Source organism: Larimichthys crocea, chromosome XVI, assembly GCF_000972845.2.
Source record: "Larimichthys crocea isolate SSNF chromosome XVI, L_crocea_2.0, whole genome shotgun sequence".
Taxonomy (NCBI): Eukaryota; Metazoa; Chordata; class Actinopteri; family Sciaenidae; genus Larimichthys; species Larimichthys crocea.
Window position 1 is genome coordinate 17,547,158 of NC_040026.1, and position 21,398 is coordinate 17,568,555.

General features: G+C 45.0%; 1 protein-coding gene across 28 annotated transcripts in view; it reads left to right on the forward strand.

The window, feature by feature from the left end:
- Window positions 1-755: 755 nt before the first annotated feature.
- tcf7l2 (transcription factor 7 like 2) overlaps window positions 756-21,398 on the forward strand; it is an 88,791-nt gene continuing 68,148 nt past the window's right edge. For 5 of the 28 annotated variants that reach the window (XM_027289493.1, XM_027289496.1, XM_027289514.1 and 2 more), the window contains exons 1-3: window positions 765-1,421; window positions 1,662-1,728; window positions 1,936-2,060. In XM_027289493.1, coding sequence (XP_027145294.1) covers window positions 1,233-1,421; window positions 1,662-1,728; window positions 1,936-2,060 — 381 coding nt within the window. In that variant the 5' untranslated portion in view covers window positions 765-1,232. Of the gene's footprint in view, window positions 1,422-1,661; window positions 1,729-1,935; window positions 2,061-21,398 lie in introns of all 28 variants that reach the window. The other 23 variants (XM_027289499.1, XM_027289501.1, XM_027289503.1 and 20 more) reach the window with 11 other exon arrangements.

The following is a 21,398-nucleotide window of genomic DNA, read 5'->3' on the forward strand; positions in this document are numbered from 1 at the left end:
TCTGCATCAGTTATTTGTGTCCAGTCTGCTGAGGGAGAGAGAGAAAGGGAAGAAGAAGAAGAAAAATAAATAAATAAATTTAAAAAAAATAAAACAGTCTGTGCTGCCAGTGAGGAATTCAGGTTATAGTCCCAGAGGACATCACACCTGTCAAGAAAAAGCAGGATGCAATAACACCCTCCATCCCAAAAAATAGATCTGAGGAAACATTATCTAATATAATGAAAAATAGATCTAAAGGAAAACTGACAAAGCAGATAAAACTGGAAAACAAGCTTGGAGTAATAGCTTTTATTATTATTTTTTCTGTCTTTGATAGGCCTCTTGTATTTTAGTAAAGGAGGGAAAGGGATATAAAAGTAGGTTAGAGAGCCTGAATGTATTAAAGAAAAACACACACACACAAAAAAAAACTTTAACTTAATTTGGCCATAGTTGTGGCAGACTGGTCGGGAATGTTGGGAGTCAAACTGGTTGCAAACAGCCTGAGGAACTACCTTCTTTTCATTTTTCTTTTTTTGTGTGTGTGTGTGTGTGTTTTTTTTTTTTTTTATTCCTCCTCCACCGGGAGACCGCCCATATGTGCGTTTAATCCACATTTGCTAGCAACTCCTATCTTCCTCCTATTTTACCATCACTGTCCTGCTCCCAAACTGCCTTTTTCCTCCTCACATGCTTTTTCACTGCAGTCGTCCGCCGGCTTCCTCCAGCCTCCCTCTCTCTCTCTCTCTCTCTCTCTCTCTCTCCCTCCCTCTCTCCTTTTTTTTTTTACCTCCCTATTTATGAAAACGTCACTTCAAGTCCCTCCCTGTTTGAATCTCATTAGTTTCTTGTGTGTTTCTCCCTGTCAATAATCCTGAATCCAGACTCTCTCTATTTCCATCCCTCTCTATCTGTCAATCAGCGCCGCCTTTGAACTGAAAACCACTCCGACCAACTTCAACTCACTCAATCCGAGCGGCTCGGCTCCTTCTCCGGCTTCCTTTTTCTGCCAAGATTCCCTTCTTTTTTAGTTTTGTACCAACCCGCCAGAGCTTTGGAAAACGCCAATACCAAGACTCCCCTACAAAAAAACTTAAACTCGGACTTTCTTAGATCAAGGGGGGTTTAAAAAAAAGAAAGAAAAAAAAAACTTCGTGTTTTTTTTGCCCCCCCTCCCTCTCCTCTCTCCCCCCTTTTAGAAAAACCCAACAGAAAAAGACTAAAAAATAATAATTTTTTGCTCGGGAAAAATGCCGCAGCTCAACGGCGGTGGAGGGGACGATCTGGGTGCAAACGATGAAATGATTTCCTTCAAAGACGAAGGGGAGCAGGAAGAGAAAATTTCGGAGAACTCCTCGGCAGAAAGGGATTTAGCCGATGTCAAATCTTCTCTTGTAAACGAGTCGGAAACGAATCAAAACAGCTCGTCGGATTCAGAGGTAAGTTTGCAGATTGTTATGAAAAGAGCCGCAAAACAGGGAGAAGAAGCAGGAGCGAGCAGCGGCTGCAGCAGCAGCAGCAAGCGGGGGATCGATCCTCCTCACCCGGCTGCTTTTTTTGTAAAGTTATACGGGGCCTTACATTTGTGACAAATGTTACCAGTGATAAGACTTGAAAAGAAAGTTTCCCCTCATCGTGTTAACTTTAACGCGTTATGTGTTTCATTGCATTTTTTCAAGGCGGAAAGACGGCCTCCGCCTAGATCTGAAACTTTCAGAGACAAAACAAGAGAAAGTTTAGAGGAGGGTGAGTTTCTGCTTTTATTGTTCCTCCCATGACATTTACATGTGCCAGGCTGGAGCTGCAAGCTCCCTCCGCCTTTATTCCTACAAATGCATAATTATTATTATTTTTTATTACTGGAGATTTAAATAATAATAATAAAAAAAAAAAAGTTGCAAGGCCACTTCATAAAAAAAAGTTGTCTTCTTTTTTCCCCCCCCGCCATGTTAGCTGCGAAAAGGCAAGATGGAGGGCTGTTCAAGAGCCCACCGTACCCGGGCTATCCATTTATAATGATTCCCGATCTCACAAGCCCCTACCTTCCCAATGGATCACTTTCTCCAACAGCACGCACAGTAAGTTCATTTATTTACAACTGTATGTGCACACGCACGCACACACACACACACATGCACATGCACACTCTGTCTATCTCACACACTGACACAGAGTGTTGTGTCACCCCTGGAAAGAAAAGTGCAGAAAAATGTAGAGTTTTTTTTTTGTTTTTTTTGTGCAACTCTCTCCATGAAGTGTACAGTACAATGGCATGTTCCGCCTTGCAGCAGCATGTGTGTGTGTGTGTGTGTGTGTGTGTGTGTGTGTGTCATGGAGCAGCTAGCATGCTAGCAGTGCTGTTTAAAAAAAAAAAAAAAAAAAAAAAATCAGTGTGTTTTTAATGTGCACAAGCTCACGTGCACGTGACATTATTTCCCAATCGCAACTTTGCAACTTTTCAAAATAAAATGCACGTGACGTAATAATAATAATAATTTTTTTTAAACAGTGTGTTATAATTGCGTTATTATTGTGCATTGAAAGCTACAAGTGCATGTTTTTTTTTTGAACCCACTGAATAATGCAATTGGGCTTTAGTGTTTGCACAGCCTCATCAAACATGCCCTTTTTTCTAACGCAAGCTGCATGAGCATTCAGACCTTTACACTGACTCCCTGACAGTGTAAAGCAATGTAAAAAAAACAAAACACACACACACACACATGTGTACAATAAAATCAATATGCAAATGAGCTTTTCAGCGTGATTTGCACGTGTCCAAACGTGTAAAGATGAAAAGGTGCATGCCTTTAAAAAAAATTGACAGCTTTATCAAACATTACATATATATTTTTTCTTCTTATTCGTGTGTATGTGTTTGTTTCATTTGATTTAGTGAATGGTTGTGCAACAGTCTGCATGTGCAACAACTTCCAATGAGGAATCACTGCCTTTAAAAAAAACAAACAAAAAAAAAGAAGCATGTGCCATGTAAACCCATATTTATAAATAAATTCATGTTATTTAGACACAATCAGCCCCAGCTATAATTATGCACACTTACTCATTTGCTCAGCACCTCGCTCAAGTCCCACTGGGCAATGGCAGCGGTCCTTAAGCGGAATAATTTTCTCAACCATGGGTGTTTTTTTTTTTTTTCTTCGTCTTCTTCTTCTTCTTCTTCTTCTTTTTTTTTTTTGGCCCCCCTATTTTAAACGGTTGCAATTACAAGTCTGCACTTTAGGACCTGTCATCTCATTTTACAAGGTTAAGGCAAAGACCAGGCATTAGGAAATACGACCCCCCTCCACCCACCCCCCAACCACCACCAACACCAACACCAGCACCACCTCAGCTCTTGCTAAAGAAACTGATATTTGTTACCTCAATTTTTTTTTGTGTGTGTGAGTGTGTGTGTGTGTTCGCCGTGCACACCTTGAAAATAAATGCACATCGGACACATAATGCCTCCTTTTGTGTTTGACACAATTTCTGCAGTTCAACATGATCGCCCAGGCTTTTCACATGAAATAATTCCTGCTGCTTACACACTCCTTTATGTGTGTGTGTGTGTGTGGTGTGTGTGTGTTTTTTTGTATAGTTTAAAAAAAAAAGAAAAGATTTTATCATTCCCGGCATATGCACATGTGAAAACATTTCACCATTCTTTCCCCTCTTAGTCAGCCGGTCTTGTTAACGCTACCGGCTGGTATGTGGAATTAGTCACTCATTATTCTCATCAGTACTGACACAAACACACATTCACCACACACACACACAACACGCATGATTTTAAAAACAGAGGCGCTTCCTTGTTTCGGTGGGCAGCGTGGAGGTTTGTAGTTGTCTTTTGTGGCTATCACAGTACTGTGTCCTGTACTAGTCCGTGGAGCGCTCGTTCTCATTGTGCTTATGCAGCAGTTAGAAAAGCAGTGGATTGTGTGGCATGGCTGGAGGATGCTGCAAAAGCGAGACAGTGGTGACCTTTTTGCTGTCTTAATTCAACCCCTCAAATACAAATTTCTGACCTGATTCACAAAAGGAAGCATCTCATTTTTTATTTTTTTTAAAAACATATATTCCTTTATTTGTTGTCTACTTTCACCTGACTCTTTAAAGTCACTACAAAATCTCTTAATCCATCGTTGATCACTGAGGAAGTGCTTTATTCTCAAATTATGACACCTTCGTTACAGCTTAATTTTACAGATCTAACACTGACTGTAGGTGAACATGGTTTTCAGCTTGCGGTGATCTTCCTACTGTACAGCCTCGGCCCCCACTGTCTGCAGCGCCCTGTGTGTCCACCCATTAGAGCTTTGAAGTCAGTGGTCGCTGTAATATAAATGTAAAGCTGGCATAAATAATTCACCTGGACATTGATTAGCTGTCTTGCTCCCTAACATGTCATGTGAGGCACTGAATATGACTGCTAGTATTGTTGGAATGAGACTTTGTCTGTGTTGTCACGAAAGGCTTTGATTCTCGCTGCTTTTCCCTTCATATTCCGGCGATGCTGTTGTGTTATTTTTAGTGTGTGGATTTCAACATGCAGGCCTTTTTAAATCTGTATTTTTTTTTTTTTGCGTTTCATATAAATGATTTTAAATTCTTTTTGTTTTGTGCATGTGGATTTTCTTTTTTTTTTTTCTCAGCCTGCTCTAACCCTGATCTATCTGGACGTTTTACCTTGTTTCAGTGATTTTTTTGTTTTTGCATGACTTAAAGGGGAAGCAAAGAAAAAAAAAAGCCTGCATGTGGCGGTTACCATAATTTGTCTGACCTCTGGGAGCCATAATCAGTAAGAATTTGTTTTTCCTACCACCTAAGTCCAAGGAGGCTCACAATTTAGTATCATTTAGCAATTTGACATGACGTTGTGCCCGGGCTTTAAAAACCTTCCTGTCCTCCTCTCCTCCTCTCTTCTCCCTTGCCGTCTCCCTCCTCCCTAAACCTCACACAAAGGCCTGCTGGATCACTGGGTGCAGGTCGAATTGGAGAAGTGGCCTGCCCAGTTCACCCCGGTTTTTCTATCTCCTTTCACTTTCCTCCCTGTTCCCTTTGCTCTCTCTGTCTCCCTTCCCTCTCTGTGTCTACCTTTTGTTTCCTGCCGATGCTAACACAGGTCTTGTGAAAAAAGGCGGCGGGTTAACTCCGGTGCTGTGGGCTAACATCACACCTCAACAGGTCTGGAGACGCAGAGGCTCAGGGAGGGAGCGCAGGATCTGGGCGGCCAGCTCTCCTGCATCGGGGCTGCAGGGCCATAAATCCACTGGCTTTATTTACTGCCTCTCGGACTTATGAATGTTAAGATATTTGACGCCACCCCTGGCCCCATAATTCTCCAAGCCTGGAGACTTTTGGCGGAGGTTTTGAGTTTCGACGTATAATTACGAGTAGTTTAAAAAAGAACAAGAAAGTGGGGGGGTGGGTGGGTGATGAAAACGCAACACCAAGCATCCACCGCTGTGTTTAGAGTGAAAAAAGACGCTCCCAGAACCCGTGGCGATTCTACTACATGACGGTGGAAAAGGCTTTGTGTGGTTGAAACAATAGCTTTTCTCCCCTTTTTCCTTCTTTGTTTCAGTTGTGTTGTCGAGCCAGGATCGCTCACGTTGCCGCAGATTCACCTTCCTGAAAAATAAATCCACATTCGTGCAGGCCCGACGACTTCCTTTATCATTTTTTTATTTTTTTAATTTTAGGAAGAAAATAATGGAGAATTTCCTGGTCCAGATTATTGTAATGAACATGCATGAAGTGAATGCAACACCGCCGCCTTTGTGCTCACGTGCGCACATTGCATCGCTGTGGCCCTTATCTGTTATAATTGACACAGACAGACAGTATCTTTCCTAAACATGGCTGCAGCATAAGCATAACAATGGTATATCATATGGATTATGTGTGTTCGGCTGCTGTAAATGGATTTTTGGCTGTGACAAGAGGAAAGATAGTTTAATGCGGATTTAAGGGATAGGGCCCACACCTTATCAAATTGGCTTTACATGTTAATAGGGCCTAATTGGTGTCCGCAGGGGGTTTCGTGGCACGACGTGGCCGCATTTTGTGCCTCCAGCCGCAAAATGCACTCTGAATTTAGTTGGAAGGTTGCGCTCCTTTTGTCTTGCAAATCACTTTTGTTTACAAAGTATGGCGGAAGCGGCTCCCGCTCTCTCTCTCTCTCTCTCTCTCTCTGCTGTCCCTCACTCCCTCCCACTACTCCTTTCTGTGCTCCCTCTCTTCCTCTCTGCTGTGTCTCATCCTATGCGAGGAGAGGGGAAAAAGAAAAAGGTCCTTATTTTTCTTCGACTCAATAAACAGTCATAAAAAGCACAATCTGCTTTGGATTTGAGGAGTTAAGTTAGAGAAAAGGGGAGTTGGGGAGGAGGAGGAGGATGGAGGAGGGGGGGGGGACTGGGAAGCAAAGTTTGGCACCATTAAACTAAAATTGGGGCCTGCTAGACATTAGCGGTGCACAGCACATTCTCGGAGCTTAATTAGTCCAAACTGTAATTGTTCATGGTCTGCCAATAGGAGTAATGCTCAGGAAAAGTGGAGTTGCACTAAATCGGCCCAGGGTTTTTAAAACAATAAATCACTCGCATATTTGTGCCGTGATTCAGATGGAGGCTCGACCTCTCCCATCTCGACATGTGGTAAATTGTAAAGTCAATGAATCGCAGATGTAGGGGCGGAGGGGGGGTGTTGGTGGTGGTGGTGGTGGTAGTGGTGGTGGCGGGGGGACTCAGAAAGAGAGGGAGTACAGTAAGGTTTTGTTAGTGCCTGGTGAATGAATGGAAAAGATTTGTGCAGTAAATATTTACTGAGGAGATATATATATATTTTTTTCTCTCTCAGCTAGCGGGGGCTTAATTGTCTAATGCTGATGATGTTGGCAGGCTGAGCCGTGTGAGAGCTTACGCCGGCTCGTCGATCTGTCACTCTGCTTGAAACACCAGAGAGAGAGAGAGAGAGAGAGAGAGAGAGAAATCAGTTTGTGAGTGTGTTTCTAATCAGATTTTTAACTAGTGCAAAGGGAGTAGTGGTTCCCTGGTGACGGTGCGAGCTGGGTTTGGGTGTAGCTAACGTTCAGCTGCAGTCGAGTCTGGTTTGGGGGCTGAACCTTTTTTTAATTAAATCATTGACTTCATTGTTTTTAATGTAATAACAGCTAATCTGATGCCTAATTTTGACTTCAATGTAACAGATTATGCCTGTTACTCATTAAGTCTTAGCGCAGCCTGGATGTTTTTTTTTTTAAAAGTTAAAACAAATTATTCTCAGAATAGATAAATCCCATTTCACCTCCTGTATCTTTCCCTGTTTCTGTCAGTGAGCCACCACACTCTGCCTCTCTGTGCCTGAGCAATGAAAGAAAAAAAAAAGGCATTAGTTTAGCAGCTGTGCACTGGTGCCCCCACCACCGCCGCCGCCACCACCACCACCGCCACCACCACTACCGCCACCACCACAACCCCCAGGAACCCCCTCCTCTCCCAGCAGCACCCCCCTCTCTTCTTTCTCCCATGCATTTCTATAGAGCTCGACACACAAAGATAGTACTGTACATCTGGAATGCAACTTTTGTCATCTGTTAAATATAGGCTAGCTCTGCTCTTGGCCCACAGGACTTGGGGCTCCCTGAAACATGGAAATTAAATTATTCTGTGTGTGTGTGTGTGTGTGTGTGCGTGCATGTAGCCTCCAGTTAAATTTGTATCCACATACGGAGCATGTTGCTTTATTTTTATTTACTGTTTTTTTCCTTCCTGGACAGCACATTTTGCACTCCCTAAAACTGTTGGCAAGTTCACTTTTAATTTCAAAAGCAGCACAGAAACATGCACAGAACCTGGTGCTGGTTTATTTTTTTTTGTTCCCTGACAGTACGTTTCAAAAATGCATTGCTCTTTTTTTTTTTTTTTTTTTTCGAATTTTAAACTCTTGACAGACAGTGCATGAGCTGGATCCATTCATCCCTGTTAAGTGGCCCCCAGCACAAATACACGTGTTGACAGTGTTAGGTTGGCAGAATGTGAAGCTTCCTCTCACTTTCCAACAGCCAATAGAGTGAACTTGCGTGGTGCTGTTTCAAATAAAGACTTATTGAGAACGGTGATAAGATCATTTGAAGTGGTTGCTGGAGATTTTGAGATTTTTATTGGCGGTGTTGCTGCGCTGCATCCAGCTGAAGAGATAAGGTTAAAATGACTATTGATTGCCTCTTTTTTAGATATGAAGGTTATGGTTTACTAGTTTCAAGAGATGATTACCTTTTTCACTTTTTTTGTAATTACAAAAAGCCGCTGCAAAATGTCATTTTCTACCAAGTTTGCGAGACCGTTTTTGTCCTGCACCACTGTAAATATGCATCTAACCATACTGGAACCGTACTGCATTTTTAATTGAGGGGAAGAAACCCACAGATATGTAGAACTGATTGAGCTCAGGTATCGCTTCAGAAATGCCTCTGGTATTGTGCATTTCTTCTTCTTCGTCTTTCCCTTTCCCTTTGAATGTGCATATTTCTCTAAGTTCATTCATAATGGGACCGGAGTGCTCCAGTAGCCAAATGAGTTCACCAGTAGCGGAGTGGGAGGGAAAGCAGCACAGGACGGGAGGCGGGTAGGGGAGGGAGGGTGGTGGCAGAGAAAAGCGGGAAATGTGTGTTAGGACTGTGTGTGTCTGTGTGTGTGCGAGTAGAGGGGAACGAAGGGGCGACGGCGGCGCGGGGGGTGGGGGTAGAGGCCGGGGGTCGGACGCACAAAAGCCATCTGAATAGAGCGCATAATTGCTGTTAATGCCAGGGCAATGAGAGCAGCGACAGTTCCTGGTTAGATGTCCAAACAATAGTGCCCCTAGGCTTCACATTTATCTTCCTGTTAAATAAAATAAATATATAAAAAGAAAACCCCCAGCAGGGACTGAGAGCGGAGAGGAACACAGATTGGAGTTTCAGTTTTCAGCCATGCTTGACGAGCAGGCATGCGTTCACGTGTGTGGTTTCTGCCTCTGACCCCTGTCCCCACCATCCCACCCACCCACCCAACCACCCAGCCAGCCATTCTACCACGTTGCTCTCCCTCCGTTTTGCTTCCCACCCCTCATCGTCATCAAAAAAAATTAGCTTTAAAAAAAAGCTCTGGGTGAGAGGGCCGCTGTGACGCTGAAGGAATTCTGGCAGTGCCGGCTTTCTGTTTGGATTGTGGAGTGTGTATGGGAAGGGTCAAAGTGCACCGGCGCTGACATGCTTTTCGTTGAGAAAGGAGCTTCCCCTCTCACCCCCTTTTTTTTTTTTTTTTTTTTTTTACAACAAAACTGATGCGGGAGTGCTGAGTCCCATGGAGTTTTTTTTTTTTTTTTCCAGCCTGTGTGTGCATGCAGGGAGGAGGTGCCACACTGCCATCATAGCTCTTAATGATCATGTCGGGCTGGATAATGACTAGCCGTGCCAGTGTGCAGTGAACACCTGTGGTACACCAGCCTTTTATGGATGTGGTAGAATGCTCTGGAACGTACCACAGGAGAAGAATCTCATTCATGCTAATATATATATATATTTTAAATACTTTGAATGAATAATCAGACAGTAAATACTCATTATCAAATTAAATTTTTAACATAAAATACATCTTATGCTGCCTTAGTTTGTCTTGTGGCGGTTTAATTCCTATTACACAATATTAAACATGAATAGCAGCGTACTCTATGTGTTCAGCTACACACATTATGTTATGCAGATGGTGTTTACCTACTTTGCATCTCCCACTTCTTAATGTAGTCAAGGGAATTTCTGGACGCAGATAATCTGTTCAAAATGGCTCTGATGGGAAGGCGTCACTTTGTGTGTGTGTGTGTGTGTGTGCTAAACACATAATGGAGGAGTTTGAGGTGATAAAACTCCAGTCTGTGTATTTTTTAATCTACTAATTAAACTTTTTTTAATTGTAGCAGGATAAGCTCCGAGTGTGCGCGCGATTATTTGTATACGTACGGAGCGAGTCCACTAATGAGGTGATCGTTTGTCGTTTAAAGGTGGTGGATTCATAACTGCTTGCAAAAAAGGTGAGGGAGGTTTTAAAAGTGCAGGCAGAAATAAATTCATCTACTAATCTGCGGATTATGGTCGGATTTCGGCGGAGGGGAGGGGAGGGGAGGGGGGTGCTGGCGAGATTACTTAAAAATGCACAAGGCTAATAAAATGTAACCCCTTTACGCTGGCGTGCCGTGCGGAACAACGTTGAGATTCCTCTCTTTTTTTTTTCTTCTTTTTTTTTTTTCTCCTCTAGTTGATGAACCAATTCCAGTGGAAAACAGATTAAGAGTAAATTCCCATGTTAGCTCTTAAACCAGCTGTTAGAAACCTATTTACACACAATAATAATACGCCTCTTGTAAAGAGACAGCTGTCAACTTGTGTACGGCGCTAGATAACATTTCATGTGAACAGCTTGTCGCACATGGCCAACGCCTAAGCACGTGAGCATTGAATTGACAACCATTGTGCAGGTAATGGTTTATGGAGAGCATTAAGTGTTTATTTTGCTCCATAATGCAGCTTCAAGCGCTATGATTGGTTGTGCATATATAAATAGATTGAGATGTAGTCTGTAAGCAGTACTTTACAGACTTTAAAAAAAATATATTTTAAATTGCCTTTCGAACAATATTTGTGTTCTGTTTTTTTTGTGGATTGTTGCATTTTTAAACTGTGTTTACAACATGTATAGCACCGAAACTCAAAACACATGTAAGGACAGTGTTTGACGAGCCTCCCACATCGTCATCAGTATTACATATTCACACCACTCCGGCGAGAGGCCAGTGTGTCAGCGGCGTTCGGGGTCAATTCCAAAAGTGAACAAATTGACTCACGGGCACTGAGTTGAATTGTCAGTGGCCTCCCTCCCTCCGAGGGGTCAGAGTGAATGGAGTGTCTTGTTTGGACAACTGTCCCCGAGGTGAGATGTGTGGCCTTCACTGACCAGCCAGAAGGGATGAACTGACGGATGGACAGACGGTGGGTGGGTGGTGGTGGTGGTGGTGGTGGTGGGGAGGACCAAATGAACTGGCAGGCTGGATAACAATCTAAATCTGCTGTTTGATTTGAAATAATAACATGCAGTTCATAGTCCAACGTTGGCGACTCTGCTTGTGTCCACTGCTGAGATGCTGACACAATGATTGGAGTCTTCCTATAATAAAACCCAGCCTGAATCTGAATGACTGCCCCTACTCTTGTAAATATTAAATGTAGATTACCACTGCACATGTTCCTGTACTTCAGTTTACATACTTTGGCATGCGAATGCCCTTTGGATGATTATTCTACATCCTGGGTCTCGACCCAAAATGGGACTTAGTCTTATTCCATCGGGTTCTCCTGTAGTAGTCCCTTTTTCAAAACGGTTAAAGTGAGAGATTGGATTTCTTTTATGGTTTGGAAGCTACTTAAGTACTCCTGTCAAAGTCCAAATTTAACACCACACATTTCCAGAGTTTGTCTTTTGTGGACAAACATGTAAGGAGATACTGGGATATTGGCCTGTAATGTTTTGGATCTCTTGGTTACACTGTATATATATATTTATACACGTATATACAGTCTTTAATCCGTGCGTTCTCCAAAACAAAGGTGGTGACCACTTTACCATAATATTATCTTTGAGTAGGGGTGAAATTGTTGAGGTGAAGCCATGTATTTGGGTAACAAACATGTATACTATAAACACCTTTGAGCAGTTCTTTTACTTTACTGTCTCCTGGCACGCAAACCAGACGTTAATTTCAGTTATTATCAGCCAATCCGAAACCTGTTCAGTCATAATGAAAGTTAAGATAAAGAGTGGACTGGCATCATGGCACGGAGGGGAGGGTTGGTGGCCTTTGTGTCATGTGATGCACGTCACAGTGCCCTTTAGAACCAAGACGCCCTTTATCGCCTCTTTACTGCCTCCCGTATCTTTATTGGCCCCCACACTTTGCATATTTGAATTATCAATAAAGATAAATTTCCAGCTTCGTCATTACAGGTGGGTAAGATTTCCGGATGCGACGTGATGATTTTAATTATGGCTTTTAATCTATCTCCCGTGGGAGGACGCCGTGTACTCAGCAGTCAGCATTTAAGTAGCGCAAGTGCAAGTCGCTGGAGCATTTCTAGTATAGTTGAGACCTAGTTTTGCATGTCTATAAAAGCCCTTTGTCTGTTGTGGATGACCCTTGCAGTTGTAAGGCCTGTATCTGTCTCTGCTCAGGCAGGCAGGCCTGCAGTGAGGATGCAGCAGCTGGCCGGGGCCCAGGCACAGGAATGCTGTGTGTGCTGTTTAAACAGTGGCTTGTCTCAGTGCAGGCCTGGAGGAGCTGAGGGAAGGAAGTTGCTGCATGTTTACATAGCTGAATTGTCCTTTGGGCCCCCCCAGTGTCTAATGCACTTCTGTTCAAACATTCACAAGTGTGGAGATGACCCCCACTGATGCCGGTGTTCACAGCTCTGCCTCTGCTCTCTGTCTGAATGTGTGCTTGTGAACAATGAAACAGTGAAAGACTGGTAACCACTACTTCCCTCCCTACTGTGGGTGTTTGCTGCTTTAACCTGAAGGCTTGGATGATAGATAAAAAAGTATTACAAGGCTCAGTTTATCACACTGAGACATAAAGGGGAGAGAAGCAAGATGACGAGATAGAAGGAACCTCATCCTGTCCAACAAGGAGCCAGACATTGACATACGGCGGAGTCATCAAGCTAATTGTTGTTTGAATTACCTGTTATGATCCGATGACAAATCTCTCACACTCCTGCCACCAGAGCGGAAAATGTATCTGGGGATTGGCATGATCTTCGCGAGTGTGTAAACCTGGCTTCAACAAGATGGATAAATGCAATTATTGGGCAGACCTGGAGAGGAGAAAATCCATTTAAAGCCCGTAAAGCTAAGCAGGGGCCGTGGTTAATTCATTTGACCAATTTACGGGTGATGTACGAGTGTCAGGGCACATTAGTCAGGCGGGGGAGAGGTGAGTGTGTGTTGGCTCAGTGGGCTGGGTGGATGTGGGTGTGTATTTTTTTTTTTTTTAAGGAGTGGGGGTGCTCCATGTGAAGATGCTCTTTGGTTGCAGAGCAGTCTCCTTGAGACCTGGTTCCTTCCCTCCCTCCACTCCTCCTTCCTCCTCTCCCTCTCTTGCCATCCCAGTGGACAAAACAAATGGAGCCTGGACGTGGAAATGACAAAAAGATGCACTGAGTGCACTGAGTGGGAGGGAAGCGGGATTGCTTTGCAAATGAGGTGGGGAAACGTGGCTGTGGTCCGCTGGGCGGCAGAGTGAGTACCGGCATGCTTTGCCATCCCGAGAAGCTCAATCAGGTCCCGTCTGTCGTCACCCCGGCTTCCTGCAAGTTAAATGACTGCTTTTTACTACATGCACCAGTTGTGGCCCCGCTGTGACCAGTCATAGTAATTAAATGTCCTAAAAGAGCAGTCCTGTAACTTAATGTCTGGTTATAGTGTCAATCTATCAAGTCTTTACAAACATTTTAATTTCCCTGTAATTAGATGTGGGCGGGAGATAATGCACAGAAGAGCGAGATGAATAAAACAACGTTTTGTTTTTTTTAAATGTTGCCGCAGGGTTTGTGCTAATGCTGGTGGTGTTACACTTCACTCCGACCCAGATTAACTTTGATACTCTCCATGAACTCAGGGGAGTTTCAAATTGAGTTATAATTACAGTGTGGATGTCAGTGTTTACTGTGGGCACATGAGCACGGTGACCGATTCACCTGAGAAGTCTTCTCCTTATGGCCTGAGCGGCGACAGTCGCGCCTACGTGACTTTTATTTTGTTATCAATAAGAAGCTCTTCAGCCGCTCTATGTTTCGGGTTCCCTTTGGCTTGTGTCGCACGGGCAGATTTATGTTCATCAGCTCTTTGTAACGCATTGACGTTAGGTGGCTTCGCTCTGCTTAGTCTGTCACACAGCCATTGTCTCGCTGGAGCAAAACCGCTCAACAGTTACACAAGCTGAGCGGTATGCAAAAACAGTGGTTAGAGCATAGCCGGGCGGGTGAGAGGCGTTGAGGTAAGCTTTGGTTTACAGCTCCAAGCCACAGCCTGAATCAGGGGAGGGTTTGCTATCAGACAGCGAAACATGAGAGGCTAAGACCTCTCTCACTATGATGCCGATGCTTTTTAAGTGGTTGGGATCATACTTAAGTGCCTCTTGGTTCTGTAGATGTGGATTGCTGGGTGCACGCATGTTTGCAGTCTGTGTTGGAGGCAGTATGTGTGTTAGCATTTGTCACCTGACTGCCAGGCAGCCGGCCCCAGGAAACCAGAGTCAGTGTGAATGCTGAGGCTTTGTCAAAGACAGGTGCCAGGGCTGCCGCCCATGCCTGCCGTACAGCAGCTGGGGAAAGGCTGCGAAAGGCCCACAGTCGAGTGTGGGCCTTTGGGAGACAGCATCAGCTAGAATTCCACGCTGGTTGGTGGGGGATCAAATGGGTAGGCCTCACTGCAGTCCTGTGGCTTAAGGCTGAAACATGCTGTCCGCGCCTATGCATACGCCGTCTGCAGCCACTTTGTATAGCATACATACTTTATGCACTCTCGCCCTTGTAATTCTACAGGGAGAGATGTTATTGTGCTCTGAAGTGAACTTTGACATCTAAAGATGCTCTTTTTTTGCTTTAAGCACAGCTGCTTGTGTTTGAATTTATTTCAAAATAGGCAAACTTGAACATGAAATTCAGTTGAACAGCTGAACAATTCTTTTCAAAGTTTTCAAAAAACTTACTGGCAAGAATCGAACATTGTGCAAACGTTTGAGGAGACCAGCTGATGAGTGAAATCGCGTGGCACAGATCGAGAATCAAATGGCGAGAGGTTTTGCAGTTTCCGCAGCGTTTTGTATTTTGGGAGATGGACAACAGATCTGCACACGTGTTATGGTTACATCATTCGAGACGTGAGACCTGTCTTGTGCAAGCAAGCACAAATATCCACAAGAGGAATGTAATGGCCTTCGGTGTTAGAAATATTCCACCGTGCAACATCTGTTGCATGGAATAAATGAGAAAAGTAATAAAATGCTTCATAAAGATGTGGTTCTGTTTGTGTTTTAACCCTATATTATGTGAAAATACCCCTTGAACTTCTCTCTGGTAATGTTTTAGTGTCTCTGACTTCCTGTAGTAGCGTTCACATTTTCGATTTAAACAGCTTCTCTCCCAAGCAGAGCAATGGCACAAGAAAGTTGAACAGGAAACCTCCCCCGTCCTCTCAGGATAGTGGGGCTGTAGATGTGCCTGGGAGCCATTACAGTAAGCCCTCTGAGTCTTCTAGGGGAAGTTCCACGGACCCTTTTTCTTCTCATTTTCAACTCTCGCCTTTGGGATTGCTTTCGAGTGCAATCTGAAATCCTGCGCTGTAAATATGCAGATTTAGTCATCATCTTCTCCTGATCCGCCTGCTCGCTTCTTCCCAGATGCTTGCCCACCCTCATGGGAGAACAACTGCCTTCTATAGGCCGGTGCAAATCCTCACCCTGACTCAGGAAAGAAAAAAGAAAAAAATGCATGGAAGTTTTCGATCTGCTCCCACATGATCGTTTTACATCAGTAGATGTGCCCCTCAACACAACTGTTCCCAGTTAGTGGCGAGCTGCCAGTCTTATTACGGTCACCGGTTGGACAAATGTTTTTCACTACCACTGTGTGCTCGGTCGAGAAGTTATTCTAGCTGGGGAACCAACCTGTTAATCTTCTTCCTCTTATGCGTTGGTAAATTTAGAAGTAAACATTGGCTTCAGCTGTACACCATGTAGTCAAGTTTTGTTTTACATGGCATTCATTTGGCTTCTTCTGGCGTGAGACGGAAAGTTGTGGTTTAATATGACAACCATAGGTGCAAGAGAAAATTATAGAGAAGAAATGCTAAGTTACCAAAGCAAAGCAGCCAGTCAGCTGGAGAATTTATAGTCGCAAACGTTTAAGGCGTCATCTTTTTTGGTATGTCCAAGAACCAGGTTTTCGGTGATGGAGTTAACATTAGTGGTAGGCCTCGCACATTGAGAAAGGATCTCACTGAAAGCATGTTACACCCGCCATTAATGAGTCCACTCAACGCACATAATTTGCTGTTATTTAGCTCTGTGGTAGTGTTAAATCATAAACAGACTTGAGAGAGGCCTCGCTAACAGTCAGTGATGAATAAATAGCAAATCTCAGGCCTGAAGTCAAGGAGAATCTTGTTTCTTGGCTGGCTTGCTTGACTGTTGGAGCTCCCTGGCCTGAGATTGAGATGCTGTGGTCTGAGACGCTGGGAAAGTCAACCTCTAATTGTTCACAGAAGCCATTGGCAGGAGGAGCTGAGAAATGATGAGTGAGGCATCAACAGGGGTGGATGCTGAGATGAGACCGCTCACACTTGCCGTTTGGGGTTTTTCAGGAAAGAATTTCGAGGCCCACTGGGATGCTCCCCAACGACAAACCGGTTGTCCTAAAGGGAAGAAGAAAAAAAAAAGATAGAAAACCCAACTCTTTTTCCTTGGCTCACTTTTAAGAGACAGACACTTTCTTCACGTTTTAAATTGGCCTTGTCATGCGGTTTCCTCAACTGGGCTGCCGGGAGCCGACTGTTTCCACATAGGCCAATGTTCTGTACCAGTTTTGGTTTCGAGAAAAATAAGGGTCTGTTTTTTCTGGCACTGATCACTGCGGTATTAAACTTCCAATTTTTTTTTCCCCAAAAGCTAACACAGTCATGCGCTTGTATTCTTCACGCCTTTTTGATCTCTGTCACAGTCGCTTGGCATGAGGCACATCTGCCTCTCTGTCCTAACATCGCCACGACCCTGTAACCTCCGCATCCCCCCCCCTTCCACCACCACCCACTTGTAGCGCAACACCCAGTTTTTTTTGTGGTATTTTTTTTTTCTTTCCGTGCGCTGTAATTTAGCAAATAACATCAGTAATGATTCAATTGGGCATAAAGTAATTGAGAGGCGGCCTGCTTGCCATCTGTCTGGTGAGATTACTACTTTCTGTGTAATTAAACGTGTGACCTTGCGGCCGTGGAGGGAGGTGCCAGTGGGCAGCCACTGCCAAAGAGCCAGGCCGTCTTATTTGAAGTCGGGGGGAGGCTGGCTGTGAGGAGGAAGGGGGGGGGTTGTTGTGCGGTTTTAACAGTTTAGCCCAGCTGCTAAAGATAGCGCAGCCTGATGTGAGTCGAGCTTAAGTGGCAGTCTCCTTTACATGGATGTGTCCTCTGTGTGTGTGTGTGTGTGTGTGAGCCCGTGACAAAACCCAAGTCACCAAGCCTCAGTCAATTTGGCGATGTGAGAGGAGCCCGGCTGAAGTCGGAGTGATCCCTGTGTGCATACAGTGTAACCAGGAGAGGATAGAAGTGCAGGGCCCGAAGTGTGTGTGTTACTGTGTGTGTGTGTGTGTGTGCTGGTGGGGTCACGACGGGCTGAATAGAGGCTGCTGTTTTAACTCTGATTTTATGTGTGGTTTTGTTTTGACTCCTGAGGTTTGGTTTCCCTTGGACAGTGTCCAGAAACTACAAGGCCTGCTTCTCCTCAGCTCTCCTGCGAGGCCGACGTGAAGGGCCCTGCACAGCTCTGTGATTGGATTTCAGGCCTGATCTGGTTGTTTTGTGTTGTAAACAGGACATTAAAGACAGGGAAGATGGCGAGTTAATGAGTCTGTGTCAGCGTGTGCATAGGAGGAGGAGGGGGGGGTGTTGTTGGTGTGTGTTTTTCAAGGCCTTATCCTCCTCCTGCATCATCCACTGCGGTGTCACACACCCAGTTAAGAAGAGGAACTAAAACCCCCGTAGCACCCCCGATGACATGCAGCACACAGAAACGCAGAATGCACAACTGAAAAAGACATCAGTGTGGTTTACTCAGTGTGGGCTGGATGGTGTCTTGCAATACTTCCGTCCAGAGCTTTGGAAAAAAAAAAAAAATCCCTCTTGTTCCCCCAAACAAAAATAACCATTTTAATTACTATGGTTGTGCTATGGTGCAGCCACAACGCGGCTGGCAGGACCCGGCTGAGGTGGCACCGGCCACTGGGGATGGGGACGAGGTCTGGGCCGGCCTCCAGGGAAATTACAGGGTGGTGTGGAAGAGTGGGGGAGCCGTATAGCCTGCCTCCGCTCCCTGCCTGTCAGCCCAGAGAGCTACTGTTTGCAGCTAGATAGCTCCTTTTTCCGTTTCATCTTGGCCCTTCTGGAGATAATTGGAGATGTACTCTGTGTAAACATGGTTTTTCTTTCAAAGTTTAAGTTTCATTGTTTCAGCCAGAAGGACCTGTGTATGTGGCCGGTGTGCAGGAAAAAAAAAAAAAAAAAGAAGTAGTTTTTCTTTTTTAAATGTTCATTTTCTGTCATTTCTTACATTCTTCTGCTTCTGTTCTCTCTCTAATCTCTTCAGCCATCTCCTGTCTTCCCTCCCGCCCCCCCCAATCCTCTCCCCTCTCCTCTCTCAGTATGTGCTCTGATTACCTCTCCAAACTGGCAATAAGTTGATTGCTTTACAGAGATGATGTAAGCCTCTGCCCTAGGGTACATCAGGTTGGATTTCTCCTGCTTTATCTTGTAAAGCCTAAATTAACAGCTGGTTTGGTTGGAGTTCTCCTGGATCTGACTAAAGGATTAGGCTTGGTTCTCATGCGAGTCAATCCGGTTTGATTTATTGCAGGTCTATCAAAAAAGATCAATGGGAGTCCTTTTGAAAGTAAATCCTTAATCGCTCTTTGCACTTACGTGTCATCATTGTGAATTTTTTCTCTCCCCTCCCTTCTATCTCTTGCTCTCTCCTTTCTCTATTTCTCACTCCCTAATTCTTATTCTTTCCTTACACCGATGCCTCGTCTGTTTTCATTTCTTTTTTTTTTTCCCCCTCTCTCCTTCTGCACCCCACCCAACCCAATCTGCGGTAGTGATCTACCTCTGTCGATGGTATCACGGTGAATCGCAGGATGGATTTCTCTCTGTTCTCATTAGTTATCCATCGGGACATGGCAGCCCTAAGCAAGGGTTTAGCATCCTCTGGTTGTGATCACAACCCCGAAATGAGACCCTGCTGCTGCTGCTCTTGTTTTGACTTCACCCAAACTTCACCTAAATCACGTCTTCACGTCAGGCCTGCCACTCATCTCTGGCTGAAGGAAGTGAAAGAATGAATATTGTGTTTGTTACGATAGCCTCATCGGGCGATGAGCTCGAAATGTCAATGCAGGTGATAGTGAATATGAGAGAAGCCTTCATGGTTGAAGGTTTTGATGTTTCATGAAGCTGATTTGCATGTTGCGGTTCCTTAAAAATACCGATTCTACAGAGCACTCACGGATTTCACCTTGAGATGAAATTACTTTTTCAGATCTCACTTCTGCGCTCGTTGGTTTCGAGATATGTTGACCTCTCAGATATAATCAGTATCGGTCTCAAAAAAAATCCAGTATCATTTGGATCCTAGCTCATCTTTCATGCCTCTACCTTCCCTCCCAAGATGAATGCTACAACACGTGCGACACATATTCCAATAACATAATCCTAACTCTCAGTCGTCTTACATATTGGAATACTGGATATTTTCTTGCACATTCAAGTGCACATACTTCCCTGTCGACAAAATGATATAACACTCAAACAACACCCCACTGCATATTTTCTTCCAGACATTTGTAAAGTGACCTGGCAGCTGTTGAGAAGTGGGGAAGTGGAGGGGGGTTAAGATCTCACTAAGGTTCATATTCTTCCTCCTACTCCGGCTTTCTCTTTCTCCACTCGTTCTATCTCACTTTCTCTTATTCCACCAACAACAGGGCTCATTATACAGTATGTTATCTTCAGCACCCCCCACCACCACCTCCACTTCTTCTTTTTATCCATCATCTCTCACGGCCAAGGCTTTCAAGGAGTCTGTAACTTGAAGAACACAACACAGGGCTCGCTGGATGGACGAACCACGTCGGCGATGCCAGTCGACGTACGTATCGGCGGCCGTCGGGGCTCCTCCCTCTCTCTCTGCCCAACGTTCATGGAGGGTTTTTCTGAACGCTATTTTGTGAACGTAAACGGGGCGGAGGGAGGTCGAAAAAAAACGGGGCCCACGGGCAGATCCGATGTCAAATTCAGGTGTGTCTTCCTGGCATGCTTGGATGAGATGGATGGCTGGCAGACCTGGCGGCGGAGGTGGAGGTGTGGGAGGGGGCCGTGGTGTCCGATAGAGAGAGAGAGAGAGAGGGAGAGAGAGAGAGGGAGAGGGAGAGGGGGTCGGACTGAGATCGACGGGATACGTGGGAAGGAAGGGCTCGCTGTCAGCCAGCTGGACCTCTTAATCCTACAGCCTTGGGGAAAGGGTGTGCGAGAGTGTGCGTGCGTGTGTGTGTGTGTGTGTGTGTGTGTGATTGTGTTTGTCTCGTAGAGATTTGTCAAGTTTAGCACACCTCTGCTCCCCTCTTTGGCCCAGCTGAGCCCACAGTGTGAATGTGTGTTATGTATGTGTAGGTGTGTGTGTGTGTGTGTGTGTGTTTGTGCCCCAGCAAGAGACAACCAGGATCTCATGTGCACTGTGTTTACTGTAGTCCTCGCTTTAACGGCACACTGTATATTTATGTCGAGACGACACAGCCTTCTCACCCCCTTGATGTCGGAGAGGCGGAGGTGGGGGGGGGGGGGGGGTGGGTTGGGGGTGTTGGTGCGAGGTGGAAGTGGAGTTGGGAGGGCAACAAACCCTCCCCCCACATCCACCCCCTACCCCGCCCCCCCCTTACTTCACCCCATCCCATCAAATGCCTTCGTGCCCAGCCCTATCCTCTAAAAAAGAAAAACTCGTGCGTGTGCACTTTTTACTCAGCTCTACGTCACGCCCGCGACCGAGCGGCTGATTGCGTCACCCTCTTGTCATTCATTAGACACAAAACATACTATTTAGCCACATTCCATGCAAGCTTTCTCTCTCTCTCTCTCTCTTTTTTTGCTCTCTAGCACACTCTCTCTCTCTCTCTCTCTCTCTCTCTCTCTCTTTTGGCGTAGACTTTTGCATATATCACAGGCTGGCAGGCTAAGAGCTTGGGACTTCCCCACGCCACACTCCAAGCCTTTGATCCTTTGCTTTGGAGGTAACATCAAAAGGAGAGGCATAGAAAGGCAGCTACTACTGTGAAGTTCAATGTTCAACTTGATGGCTTGGCTGAGGGCTTTTTTTCCCCTCTCTCCTCCTCCTCCTCCTCCTCCTCCTCCTCTCCCCCACCACCACCACCACCTACCCTCTCTCTCTCTCCCTCCCTCCCTCCTCCCGCTGCTCCCTCGATCCCTTCGCTGCATCCCTCAGCTGACAAAAACACACAGTTTGTAGCCAAGGGTTTTTTGTGTATGTGTGTGTGTGTGTGTGTGTGTGTGTGT